The 14,346-nt window shown below is 56.3% G+C and overlaps 1 protein-coding gene across 1 annotated transcript in view; it reads left to right on the forward strand.

Annotated features, from left to right (window-relative positions):
• The first annotated feature begins 333 nt into the window (after positions 1-333).
• Positions 334-14,346, forward strand: part of CYTH4 (cytohesin 4) — a 33,647-nt gene continuing 19,634 nt past the window's right edge. The window contains exons 1-3 of the mRNA XM_024240139.3: positions 334-450; positions 10,604-10,686; positions 13,138-13,202. Coding sequence (XP_024095907.1) covers positions 432-450; positions 10,604-10,686; positions 13,138-13,202 — 167 coding nt within the window. The 5' untranslated portion in view covers positions 334-431. The remainder of the gene's footprint in view (positions 451-10,603; positions 10,687-13,137; positions 13,203-14,346) is intronic.

Raw genomic sequence — 14,346 nt, forward strand, 5'->3', positions numbered from 1 at the left:
GAATGCCCATGGTCCCCTGGAAAATGTTCGTCCTCAGTGAACATCGCCCTCGGTGTCTGTGCGTGTGTACGTGTGTGTGTGCATATGTGTCTGTGTGTTTCTTTCTGTCTCACTCTCTTTCTCTTTTTTATCTGGCCCTCCCCTCACTTCATCCGTTTGTTTGTTTGTTTGTTTCCACCTCTGTCCCTCCCTGGCAAAGATCCCTGCTGCTCAAAACTCTGCCAGTTTTTAGGAAGTGCTGTTGTGTCAAAAGCCTGCACACAATACCCCAGTGAGCCAGGACTGACTTCCTCCCCACACAGGGCTGGGCGGGGCAAGCAGGAAGGGGCCTGTTACAGTCAAGGTGACGCATCCTTGCCGGGCCACCCCGAGCAGCAGCTGGGTCGGCAAGCAACAGGAGCACGGGTCATCTTTTCCCCGGGGGCGTCGGAATGGACCTGTGCCACCCAGGTAAGCAACTGCGGCCAACCTCTCTGGGCCACAGGGTGCTCTCTTTTAGAATAGGACAGCAGCCCCTGCCTCACAGGGTCCTAGATAAAGGAATACAGCAAAGGTGGGAAATGTAGCTGCAAGAAGCAAACATTTGTGGGCTCAGCCTGGGTGTCCAGTTGTGTTCTGGGGGCTGGGCACACAGCAGAAGCAAAGCAGACGCTTTTGCCCCCTTCATGGGCTTGTGCTCCAGATGGGGAGACCGGCAGGGACTCTGATGTGATGCCATATGTCAGTTGATGGTAGGTAGGATGAAGAACAGTAAAGCAGGGAAAGGAAGACAGGAATGCATGGTGGAAAAGGCCCCAAGAGGAGATGCTGTCTAATGAGGGACCTGAGGAAGGTGTCAGCTAAGGGGCTTTCTAAGGAATAAACATTCCAGCCAGAAGGAACAGCCAGTCCGAAGGCTCAGTGGCGGACTCAGAAAAGTGACTTGTGATTAAGATGATAATGGGGTGTTGGTGATGGTGATACTTGTCTGGGTGATACAAGGGCCTTGAGGTCCCTTTTTGGCCCCACGGGGTTGGGGTGGTCTTTGGGGAGGCTGAGGACGCTGCCTAGAGCCAGGGGAGGGCCAGGAGTGAGCAACAGAGGCTCTGGTTGAAACCCTCCCCAACTACTAGGACAATGTGTCTGGGGAGAAAGAGGAGAAAGGAGGCTGCAAAGATGGTGAGGAAAAGAACATCAGGGTCGTGTTTTGGGAGGCAAATTGAAGGCCCGGAAGAGGGGCCAAGTTTCTGCACCCTGGATGTCAGTGTGCTCCAGAGCTGCAACAGTTCTGGTGAACACGGCTGCTGGAATTCCAGAACCTAAGGGCTGGTGGGAGCTGTCTGCTCCCCAGGTCCAGATGACCTCAGCCTTGTCCAGGAGCACCCTTGCTTCAAACGCACCTAATGTGGAGCAGCCTGGCCCCACCCACTGGGCATCCCCCTTCCTCCCCACCCCCAGATGGAAGCCTCGGGCTCCAGGGAACACAGAGAACCACTGATCTATTTCAACAGCCCCCCAGTGGCAGAAGGGAGAAAAGAGGCCGAGGGAGGAAAACAGCCTCTCTAAGGCAGGAGCAGGACCAAATCCTGTCCCCTGAATCCCTGTCCAGGGCTCACTCTCTGACCCCTGCCTCTCCCGTGGGCTTTGGGGGCTCCCAAAATCACAGCTCAGTGAGCACCGCTGGGGGGCACCTGGCCGGCACAGGGAGACCCAGCAAGGGGGCAGCACCTGACTCAGACCTCTCAGCAGACGTGAGGCTGGGATGAGGCGGGGAGGGCACCCACTGAGATGCAACCCCCCCGCCTGTGTGTCCAGCAGGCTTTGTCCTTTCGGGTCCTCACATACTGAGGTTACAGGGATGGCTGTCTCCATGTTGCAGATAAGGAAACTGAGGCTCCCAGCGGTGAACTAGAGGCGAGGACTGACTTGCTTGAGGTCACACGGCCAGTCAGCAGCAGAGCAGGGACGAGAACCTGGGGGAGAGAGCCCCAGGTTGGCCGGGTCTGTGGAGACGGCAGGGCAGGGGAGTCTCTGCTTTGCTTCAGCCGGTACAAGGGAGGAAATGGATTAAATGGGGTCAATGCAGCAATGGATTAAATGGGGTCAATGGGTTCTCCATTGAGTAGTTGGTCTTTTCATTCATTCACTCCACAAACGACCTTCCAGTGTGCTATGCAGTGCTAGGGACAGCAGTGACCCAGCCATGGGCCTAACCCTGGGGGACAGGTGTTGGTCTGGAATGTTGGGGGTGGGGTGGAGAGGCAGGAGCCAGATCCTGCAGGACCCTGACCCAGCTGTGCAAATGGATACAGACCTACAGATGGGAGGGAGCAACTTTTCCCGCTGGGGCAGAGGAGATCTGGGAAGACATCATGAAGGAGGAGGCCAGAGGGAGGGAGGAAAGGTCATTTCCCTGTTGCCCAGACTGGGTCTTAACTGGGGCTTCTCCATGGCCCGGTGACTTCCCCTCTCTGAGTTCCGATTTGTCATCTCTACGTGGGTGCCATCATCCTGGCTTGGCCTGGGGAAGCGGGGATTGGGAGTTAGCTGGACCTCGCTCAGGTTCCACCTCTGCACCACCCTGCCAGTGGCCATGGTCTCTTCCTTCTATAGGCCTCAGTTTTCTCACCTTTATTATGGACAGGCTGGTGACTCAGGGACCCCCAGGGCTGCCTCCCCTCCTCTCCTGAGGTGGACCTGTGTCGGGAAGCAGGTAAGGCGCCCTACCCCAGGGCCTGTCGGGAAGGTGAGAGGGCCAGACAGCAAAGCCCCAGTGTGGCCAAAGACAAGCACTGTGCTGGTGCAGAGAAGACAGGCAGGTGCAGTTAAAAATAGAGCCAGCTCTGCTGGGGGAGAGGAAGCCGCACTCCGCAGAGCCTGTGGGGTTTGTGGGGCTGGGGCGGGGAGCAGCTCCACCCACACCCCCTCTGCCCCAGGGTCCCTCCTACTGAGACTTTGAGGGGCTTCTTTATTTAGGGCCCTGAGATGGCATCCTCCTCCTGCCCTGGAAAGGGGAAGTGAGGCCAGCTGTCCTGGAAGCAAGGCTGCAAGCTCAAAGATTTCTAAAAATACGATGGGAAAGAGGAAGGACAAAGAGGAAGTGGGGAGGAGCTGGGGAGACGGGCACATTCACCAGCCTGGGCGCAAGGGCAGCACCAGCCTGTGGGCTTGGGGTGGGGGTTCATGTCACACCTTGTGAGGCTGTGAGAAGCACAGAGATAAGTGAGAAGGAAATGGGGTGTGTGGTGGTGGTGGTGGTGGTAATTTTATTATTTGTGTGTATTATTATTAGTATTAAAAATACATCTCCCGGCTAGGCATGGTGGCTCACACCTATAATCCCAGCACTTTGGGAGGCCAAGGCGGGTGGATCACCAGAGGTCAGGAGTTCGAGACAACCTGGCCAACATGGTGAAACCCCCGTCTCTACTAAAAATACAAAAAAAAATTAGCCGGGCATGGTGGCGGGGGCCTGTAATCCCAGCTACTTGGGAGGCTGAGGCAGGAGAATCACTTGAACCTGGGAGGTGGAGGTTGCAGTGAGCCGAGATCATGCCACTGCACTCCAGCCTGGGTAACAGAGAGAGACACCGTCTCAAACAAACAAACAAAAAAAACAAAAAAGCATATCCCATGAGCCTACACCCGTGCCTGAAACTCTGAAATGGGGAGGGATCTCCTGTTTTTAACAAATAGAGGAAGGGTCAGTAGGCTCCGTGTGCACCATGTAAGATACAGCAAGCCTGGGGCCATCATCACCCTCATGTGGATTCAGATGCTTTGACCAGTTGCCACCTATTGGGGACAGGATCCCCATCAGAAGGGGACAGGGGACTGAGGATTCACGAACACACTTGTCAACCACAAGGGAGTATGAAAGGAGCTGTATGCGGTAAAAATACAAGCAACCTGCTCACTATTCCCATGCGATCCCACTCCCCTGGAAACCGTGCCTCGGTTTCCCCAGCTCTACAATGTTGGCTTTGCAGGGGTTGGGTGGGGGCAACTGCAGGCATCATTCTGCATCTTGCCTTTATTCTCAAACTTGTAACCCTGTCAGAAACCCAGATTTAGCGTCCGACAGGTGTTTGATGATTCATATGGAGAGATCAGCCTTTGGAAGATCAACATCAGGGCTGTAAGCCTCCGAGCCCCAGATGGACCCAGAAGTGAATCCCAGCTCTGCCACCCTCCAGCTGTGTCACCTTTGGCAGGACACTTCACGTCTCTGAGTCTCAGGGGCCTCGCCTGTAGGATGAGCTTAGAAGTACCTTTCCTTTCGGAGTGGCTGTGGGATTCAATGAGAGAGTGGATGGGAAGAGCCTGGATCACACAGGGCCTGGCACACCATAGGTGCTCAGCCACCATGCCTTCCTTAACCAAGGGCGTGGCTTGGTAATTGAGCCATGCAGATCCCAGAAACGCTGTGGGGAATTGGAAGGGGTGGGGGCAGGGATGGCTCCTAGATGGAACCCAGGAGGACCCCTGAAAGGGGATCTGAAGTAGGAGATAAGGAGAGGCTGCTGGCAGAGAGGAGAAGGAAGGGCGTTCTGGGTGCAAGCAATGGCGGCGCAAAGGTTTTCGGAAGGCTAGAGCTCAGGGGAGTGAAAGAAGGGCAGCCAGGGAGGCGGAGCACGGAGCTGGGACAGGGGAGGGTCACAGTGTGAGAGGAGCGTGGAGGGGACACGCCAGCAGGACTGGTGAGATTTGGGGTCTTTGTCCCCAGGACAGTGGGATGCCGTGGGAAACTGGACCAGAATGGGTAGAAGAGGCAGGGAGGCATCCGAAAGCCCTGAAGTCTCCCCGAGCAAAGTGATAGTGGCTGGTACAGCAGTGGACCCATGGAAGGGGAAAGAAATAGACAGGACTTGGTGATGGAGGAGACCCAAGGGGTGAGAGCCAGTGGGAGTCAGGGTGCCTCCTGGGGAAATGTGGACCATTTCCAGAGCTCAGGAATTCAGGAAGAGGACGGGGAGGAGGGGGCATTCTAGAAGTTCAATTTTGGGCACAATGACAAGAGCGGTGGTGACCAATACATAGGGGGATGGTCGGATCTGAAGCTCGGAGGAGGGGCTGGAACAGAGGATGTGTGAATGATTCCCTGGACCCTGAAGGCAGGTGGGAGCCAGGAGCTAATGAAGCCCCGTAGGGAGCAGGAAGGTCGGCCTAGGAAGAGCTTCAGGAGCCCCGTCACTCACTTCTGGCCATCCACACCTTGGAGCATCTGTACGAATGCTGGAGCCCGCCCTGGCTTCTCTCAGACAAGCAGCCAGTCTGGAATCCCCTCAGCCTCCTCCAGCAGGTGCGCCCTGGGAAGAAACACAACCCCAGGACAACAGGAAAACTGTATGAAGCCAACAAACAAAAGAAAACAGAATCGGATTGTTCACCTCCAAGGCAACCCGAGGTGACTGGATTTTTTCCGTGGATGAGACCGACAGCCTCCCCGCCAGCTACTGCTGGAAGAGTTCCAGAGCCAGCTTCCAGCACTGCCTCCCCGGCTGTCCCTGCTCTGCGTCTCCACACAGGTGGCCCCTTACACCTTCCATCCCTGTATGTCCCAAGCAGTTTGAGAATCCACCTCTCCCGGGGCAGAGGCATGGGGGTCAGCAAACAAGGGTGCGGCTCCCAGCACTGCCACTTCCTGTGCGTGAGACCTGGGGTGAGTCACTTCGCCTTCCTAAGCCTCAGTGTCTCAAACTGGAAAATACCTACTTCAAAGAGGATTAAATGACAGCACTTATACAGAGACTGGCATGGAGTAGGTGATTGTGAGCTTGCTTTGTCCTCTGGTATAAGTGTCCCCGCCAACTCCCTCCTGGAAACAGGACCTCTAGACCTGCAGAGACAGAAAGAAACTCCAGAGTGGGCCAGTCACAGTGGCTCACACCTGTAATCCCAGCACTTTGGGAGGCCAAGGCAGGTGCATCACCTGAGGTCAGGAGTTCGAGACCAGCCTGGCCAACATAGTGAAACCCCCATCTCTATTAAAAATACAAAAATTGGCCTGGCATGGTGGCTCACGTCTGTAATCTCAGCACTTTGGGAGGACAAGGTGGGCAGATTGTGACGTCAAGAGATCAAGACCATCCTGGCCAACATGGTGAAACCCATCTCTACTAAATATACAGAGATTGGCTGGGCGTGGTGGCTCGTGTCTGTGGTCCCAGCTGCTCAGGAGGCTGAGACAGGAGAGTCCCTTGAGCCCAGGAGGCAGAGGTTGCAGTGAGCCAAGGCCGTGCCACTGCACTCAGGCCTGGTGACAGAGTGAGACTCCGTCTCAAAAAAATAAATACATAAATACAAAAATCAGCCGGGCGTGGTGGTGCATGCCTGTGATCCCAGCTACTGGGGAGGCTGAGGCAGGAGAATCGCTTGAACCTGGGAGGCAGAGGTTGCAGTGAGCCAAGATCATGTCACTGCACTCCAGCCTGGGTGACAGAGCAAGACTGTCTCAAAAAAAAAAAAGGAAACTCCAGAGTGGGTCTCTAGGAGAATGGCAGGTGGGGCCACTCCCATTCCTATCCCTCAGTTCCTAGACCCTTGTGGTCCACCTGCTGGAGACAGAGCACCACACAGTGGTGGTAGATTTAGGGCATATGGTGCCCCCTGGAGGATGGCGCCCCATCCAAGCGGATATCACCTCCAGGCTGACACCTCAGCTGTACCTTCTCAAGGCTGCCCCATGGCTCCACTCCATCTGGCCAGCACCATCTGATGAAATGCTAGAGAGGACCGGTGGATCTTATGGCCACGTGCTCACTTCAGACCACCTTTGCTGTAGGGAGCATCCCTTGGTGTTCTGTGATGTTACACGGTGTGCTGTGTTGGTGGGTTAAACACCCTAAGCCTCTGGATAATTGTGCTGGCTGAGGCTCTGTGGGCAGAAAAGGCAAACACATTTCCAACACGTGTTGACTCCAGACAAGATGGATTGTTGACTCTTGCAGAATAGAAGGGGTTTCATGGAATCAGTTTGCCCCCTGGTCTTCTGGAGAAACGATGGGCTCAGCATGCGTCCCTGTTGCTGGCAGAGTGGACATTCTGCTCCCACGGGGTCATCCACCTTCCTCTTCTCCTGACTTCTGTGTTTCTGATCTTCCCATCTTCCTTCTTTCTGGCCTCTGACCAAGAAGTCAAGCCGTTCACCACTGCCCATGACACATGGATGTTCTGACTGCAAGAAGCCACTTCTCTTTCCACAGGAAGAGGATGGCCAGGTGCCCTGCCCGAAGCCCTGCCCCCTGGGAGGACTTGCCCTCACCACTGTCTTTCCAAGACACCTTTGAGCAGGGCTGTAGTTCAGTAGCTACCTGGTTTTCACTTGTGCCCAAACTCTGAGCCAACTCATTCTGCAACCAACCTTGGGCATTTTCCTCTGTTGTCAGAAAGTCATAAGGGACCCACCCATGGGGTCATGGTGTACGCAGAGGGATAGGCCCTGGTCCACCAGCAGCAGGTGACATGAGGGTCTGGGCCACCTATCCCTGGAGCCTACTGGAGCCCTCTGGCTCTGCTCACACCTGCTCCTGGACATACCACTCACAAAGGGTTACTATTGGGCTCGCTTGACCTTCTGACTTTGTGGGTCAGATGGAGCCATCTGGGCTACTTAGATACGTGATGTTCCGCGGGCTGGCACTCTATCTCTACCAGGACCCGGTGCCATTCCAGGAACTGTTTTCTGCATGGTATATAATTCTCTGCTAGAAGGAAGCAGCTGGAAGAAGCAGGCCATCCTCCCGACTGGGGAAGTGCTTGGGGATGTGACGAGGGCCATTGCTCCTGCATCCGTTAGGTCTCAAGCGTGGCACCCACACCTGCCATTCCCCTCAGGATATAGTTTTTTATTTACTCTCTTCGCTGTAGGGATGATGGGTCAGCTTCATAAATTTCCCAATAGCTATTCCCACTACAATGATACTGACCCCGTGGGCCAAGGTACAAATATGGGCTCAAGTACCAAGGATGCCCATTCCAATTCTACATCTGTAGACCAGGAAAGTGGTCATGAATCAAGCAGAACCCTAGTGAGCTGGACCTGGCTAGGACTTCATTTATCACCTGGTCTCTATGTACCCCCACTCAAATGCGGCCTTGAAGACACTTCAGTCTCGAGCGCTGATGTCAACTTGGATCCTGTGTCCAACAATCCTCAGAATGTTTGGATATTCCTCTTTCCCCAGTGTACAGTTGCTGGAGTGAATGGCCACAGGTGTTTTAATGTGGAACCAGGGAGTCATTGCCATATATACTTCCCACAGTGTTGCAGGACTCTTCCCTCGGAACCCAGCCTCTCCTTCAGTCTCGAGGTTCTGGATCTGAAAACTGGGGCAGGTCCTGAAACAAGGCAAGGGGTCTTGGGTTTTTTGTTTGTTTGTTTGTTTTGTTTGTTTTGTTTTTGAGACAGAGTCTCATTCTGTCGCCCAGGCTGGAGTGCAGTGGTGCAATCTCGGCTCACTGCAAGCTCCGCCTCCCGGGTTCACGCCATTCTCCTGCCTCAGCCTCCAGTGTACCTGGGACTACAGGTGCCCGCCACCATACCCGGCTAATTTTTTGTATTTTTAGTAGAGACAGGGTTTTACCATGTTAGCCAGGATGGTCTTGATTTCCTGACCTCGTGATCCACCCGCCTCGGCCTCCCAGAGTGCTGGGGTTACAGGCATGAGCCACCGCACCTGGTTGGGTCTTGGCTTTTTATTACAGTGGCTGCCCCTGGTCAGGGGAACTCCTGGGTGTGGCACCTCCCTTTGGCTGAGGCTAGTGTCTGGGGAGGGATTCAGCTGTGAGCCATCAGCAGGCTTTCCTCCCAGCAGCTGGGGGGATGGTGCCTTGGTCCTGAAGAGAAGAGCCAGATGCACACAGCACCCGCTGTACACATGTTGGACTCAGCATATGTTGGATTCTTGCTGGGTGTTTGACAAAGTTTAGCTCTTTCCTTCCTGACAGCTACCCTGTAAGGCAAGGGTTATGGTTCACATTTCATGGATGAGGATGCTGTATTAGGTATATCTCAGATTTAGCTGCTTAAAGAGACTCAGAATAACAGCAACCAAAACATTCTCAAAACTGATTTCTTTCTCATTGAAAAGTCCAAATGGATAGGTGGCCCAGGTGAATGTGATGAGTCTTCTCCACACCGCTGCCTGGGGACCTGGGCTCCATCTAGCCTGGTGCCCTGCCATCTCTGCATGGGGCTTTAATCTCAACATCCACGATGCCTGCTTAGTCCAGGTGAATGTGATGAGTCTTCTTCACACCACTGCCTGGGGACCTGGGCTCCATCTAGCCTGGTGCCCTGCCATCTCCGCATGGGGCTTTAATCTCAACATCCACAATGCCTGCTTAGTCATGAGAAGGAGAAGTAGGGAAAGGGAGCGCTCAACATTCCCTCTGTGCTCTTTTGGGGGAAATGATGTCTATCCTTGTAAAACCTTTAAGAAATGCGGCCAGGCACTTCCCGACGCTGGAACTTGAAGGTCAACGAGGATTTGGGCAGGCAGACAGGAGAAGGCATCCAAGAGTACAGGAGCTGCCTGGGCAAATATGGGGAAGTGGGACCAAGTCCTGGATGGCTCTGGAGCAGAGAGGAGCTGGCAAGCTGGACTGGCAGGCTCTTGTTGGGAATGGCAGGGAATAAGTCTCGCTGCCAAGGCTGGAGAGGTTGTGGAGGCCCCAGGCCCAGGATGAGGACTCTCTCTCTGAGTAATAGGGAGGCCATATTACTCAGAGAAAGAGAGTGTTGTGGATGAAACAGAAGCCACTATGAAGCATGAAGACAGGACAGCTGACCTAGTTGTGGGCATCATTATAGCACCTTGCATAGAACGCCAGCACACACAAATCTTATTAATTTAATTCATTTCCAAGTGGAGATGAAAGAGCACAGGCTTTGGAGTCAGCCCAATTCAAGGACCCATCCTGGCTCAGTGACCTTTTCCCTGTGGGACCTTGGTTGAGTCACCTCACCTCTCTGAGCCCCAGTATCTGGGGGCAGGGACTATAAAATATCTCCCAAATCCAGCATCCCCATTTTACATAGTAAGGACATCAGGACCACCCTGCTACAGGCTCATTTCCCAGCCTCCCTTGCAGCTAGGTGTGGCCACATGACTACATTCTGGCCAATGGGATGTGAGGAAAATGGTATTCCACTTCCTGGTTGTTCAAATAAATAAGTAAATAAATAATGAGCCCATGAGCCAGTGGAGGAGGAGATTCAAGTTCCGGGGAAGGAATGCATGCCTTCAGCGAGTGTTTAACTGAGTGCTTATGACATGTCAGACTCTTTCTAGGTGCTGGGGACACAGTAGTGAGCAAAAGAATAGAACAACTGAACTCTCACAGAGCCAAGAGTCTAACGGGTGGGACAGAAAAGATTCAAGGAAACAAGATCCTTTCAGGGGTGCCTATCCAGGGGGTGGGAGAAACAGGAAGCAGGGCAGCAGGGGAGGGAGCAGGGGCTGCTTTAGACAGGGCAGTCAGGGGAGGCTTCCTGGAGGAGGTGGGCCTCTGTGAAGAGGGCAAGTCCTGGGTTTCTGGAGGGAAGGGGGCCCTGCAGAAGCAAGGGCAAGTGGATGTGGCTGAAGCCGAGTGTTGGGGAAGGCCGGTTGTCTCTCTGTAGAGCCCGCGGAGCTGAGCAGCGGGGAGACGGAAGAGTTACAGAGGATCAAGTGGCACCGGAAGCAGCTCCTGGAGGACATCCAGGTGAGTGCACACTCGTGTCCACACACGCTCACACACGTGTCCATGCCCACACACACCACACTGCAGGCACCCATAAGCAGACACTCCTGCACGCTTGTACGCACCCCACCAGCTCCTGACCCAGCCTGGTCAACAGACAGTGTGGCCAACTCTGGCCCATAGCAGCCTTGGCCCCAGCCCCAGGAGCAGGGAGAACAACAAGACTGCAGACACTCCGAGACCCAGGGAGAACTGGGAGAGCCGGGGAGGGAGACAGTGATCCAATTAGGCACCCACCGTGTGCCGAGCCCCATCCTGGCCTTTACTCGCTTTGTGACAGGGCAGGCTCTGACCCCTGTGGTGAAGCTTCAGCCAGGTCTCACCCCTGCAGAGTGTAGACCAACTGGTCAAGATAACTCCCAGTATGTGCCCTGCACTTACCACCTCACCAATCAAACTCAGAGGTCAGCTCATCTGGGTCGGCAGCTTCCGAGACAGGCTGGGTTCTGTTCCTGGAACGTGCCTTGCTCAGCCCTGCCCCTGGGCCTTTGCACTCGCAGTCCCCTCTGCCTGGGCTGCAGTGGCTGTGCCCACCCCCACTCCCATGCACATAAACTTAGGATTTCAGTGAGGAATGAAGGCACAAAATTATTCATTCAGCTGGTGTTTTATTCAGCACCTACTATATGCCAGGCTTTCTCTACCTTGCTCTGATGGTGTTCTGCATAGTCATTCCAATTGACCTATGACCACCCATGATCCCAACCCCACCAGACTGTGCCCTCCATGAACACAGAGCCGAGGTCTGTCTTGCCCACCACCGCATCCCCAGCCCCCTGGGTGCAGCATTAATAGGTGCTCAGTTAATACTTGAGAATGAATCCCCATTGTATTTGTGGGGCAACCACTCAGTGGCTCTGCCAAGATGGCATGAACAGGAGCTGACAGGGCTCAGACACAGGCTCCCAAGTCCCATGCTGGCCCTGAGTGTCAGGACAAGCCCCTGGAACCAGCCCCTCACCAGCACCCTGCAGATCCCGGGGAGAAAGGGGCTGGGTGCCTTTTGGGGGTGCCGGCCAGAGGCTCATGCTGCTGTCCTGCAGGGGGTGCTGGTGGTTGGCAGGGGGAGGTGTTGGGGGTCCCCTCTGCCACTGGGTGCATCCTGCAGGGTCAAGATGAAATGGGCTTGGGGTCAGGTTGAGGGAAGCACAGGTTTGGAGTCAGACTGTGGGCGTGTCGTGTCATCTCTCTACGCCTCAGTGTCCTCTTCTGTAAAGTCCAGGGAAATTGCAGAGCCCCTGGAAAGAGGGCCTATGCTGCCTGTGCATGGTGTCCCCGTAGTACCTGGCAGGCACATAGCGGTCACTTCGTCAAGGATGAGCAACAGAGTAAATGGAAGAAAGCCAGAGAGAAGCTGGGGCAGAAGCTGAGGAAGCAGTAGGGAGCCATGGGAGGGGTTTGAGCAGGGGAAGGGCAGGCTCCATGCAGTGCTCCAGAAAGACACCAGCCAGGAGAGGCAGGCAGGGTGGAGGCGGGCAGGGTGGAGGCGGGCAGGGTGGAGGCGGGCAGGGGGAGGCGGGCAGGGTGGAGGTGGGCAGGGTGGAGGTGGGCAGGGGGAGGCGGGCAGGGGGAAGTGGGGAGGGGGAGGCGGGCAGGGGGAGGCGGGCAGGGGGAGGCGGGCAGGGCGAGGTGGGGAGGGGGAGGTGGGGAGGGGGAGATGGGCAGGGGGAGGTGGACAGGGTGGAGGCGGGGAGGGGGAGGTGGGGAGGGGGAGGCGGGCACGGGGAGGTGGGGAGCGGGAGGCGGGCAGGGTGGAGGTGGGGAGGGGGAGGCGGGCAGGGTGGAGGCGGGCAGGGGGAGGCGGGCAGGGGGAGGGGGCAGGGTGGAGGCGGGGAGGGGGAGGCGGGCAGGGGGAGGCGGGCAGGGTGGAGGCGGGCAGGGTGGAGGTGGGCAGGGGGAGGTGGGGAGGGGGAGGCGGGCACGGTGGAGGCGGGGAGGGGGAGGCGGGCAGGGGGAGGCGGGCAGGGTGGAGGCGGGCAGGGTGGAGGCAGACAGGGTGGAGGTGGGCAGGGGTAGGTGGGCTGGGGGAGGTGGGCAGTGGGAAGGCCGGCTTGTCGGGTAGGCTCGGCTAGAGTGCAGGAGACTTCATGGCTGCAGAGGGGAGAGATGGGAAGGTTGGAAATAGGATGGGCGAGGGGTGGGGGCTTGGGGAATCCCACTCCCCAAGACAAGTGGAGGCATGGGTGCAGACAGAGGTGATAGTTTAGCATGGGACTTAGAAATTAGGAGACATCCAGGGAGGGGAGCTGTCCATGGAGGGTCCCTCAGACTGGGGACTCAGGACAGAGGAAGGGAGAGGGGCCAGGTTTGGAGAGTCACGCCCAGGGACAGGAGTGGTCATTGTGGTCTTAAACCCCCGGGGTTCTAGCCTCCACCCCTGACTCTCCCTGTCCTGCCCCTGCCACCCCACAGAAGCTGAAGGATGAGATCGCAGACGTGTTTGCCCAAATCGACTGCTTCGAGAGTGCAGAGGAGAGGTGAGGGGCTTGGGTTGGGACCCCCAGAAGCTGCCATGGTTGCTTTCCAAAGATGTCATACACCTTGAATGAGCAGGGGCCACTCCCAGCCCCCTGGGCCTGGTGAAATCAGGGATTGGCTAGGGAGAAGGAGGCAGCAACGAGACTAGAACAGGGTGGCCCCGATCCCATCCCAGGTCTGGTCCCTGCTTCCAGGCTGACCCTCTCTTGAGAGACACTGCGTCCTCCCCTCCCCCAACCCAAAGTCTCTCCTGACCCACTGTGGTCCAGCCCGGACCGATCACTGGCCACATCCATCCTGGGACGGGCGGGGAGAAGGGAAGCTCAGCCCCAAGGGCAAGGACAAGGAAGCCCAGGGCCCCAGGAGGACAGGAGCCTGGCCCTACCCCACCCCACCCACCACTAACCCGGGGCCGGCCATGCCCACCACCTCTATGGAAAGCTCCCACTGTTTTGTGATCTGGGACAGATCCTGTTCCTCTCTGGGTCTCAGTTTCCCCACTGGTGCAACAAAAGGGTTGGTTGCTACACAGTCTCCTAGGGTCCCAGGGCACTGACTCTGACACACGATGTCCTGGGAATTTCCCATCCTGTGCCCGCAACTCCTTAGGTCTCCACCTGTCCAGCCTCCTCCCCTCCCCCACCACACACATGCACACACACACACACAGCATGCACACACACACACACAAGCATGCACACACACACACACAAGCATGCACACATACACGAGTGGCCGTTTCTCCAGCTCCCCTGTTCCAGCCACAACAATAACAACATAACACACCTACACCTCACTGTTTTAGGTGCTTTAACCCCTCAACAATGCTGGGAGGCAGGTGGTGGTGTCACCTCCGTTTTATAGATGAGGAACCTGAGGCCCAGAGAGAGGAAGTGACTCGCCCAAAGCAGCCCGGCTCAGATTCGCATCCAGGAACCTGGCTCCAGCACCTGCGCGCTCAGCCCTCGCCCCCTTCCCCAGTTTCTTGCACAGGGCCCCTCCACCTGCTCCCACACAGCAGCTCCGGGGTCCTGAGAGCTGCTAAATGCCCATGCTGGGCCCATCAGAGGAGTCAGCTGCAGAGCTCTGGGAGGAGCCAGGCCTTGCACTTCTCTCTCCTGCCCAGGTGGTTCCCATGCAGGA

Source organism: Pongo abelii, chromosome 23 (genome assembly GCF_028885655.2).
Source record: "Pongo abelii isolate AG06213 chromosome 23, NHGRI_mPonAbe1-v2.0_pri, whole genome shotgun sequence".
Taxonomy (NCBI): Eukaryota; Metazoa; Chordata; class Mammalia; order Primates; family Hominidae; genus Pongo; species Pongo abelii.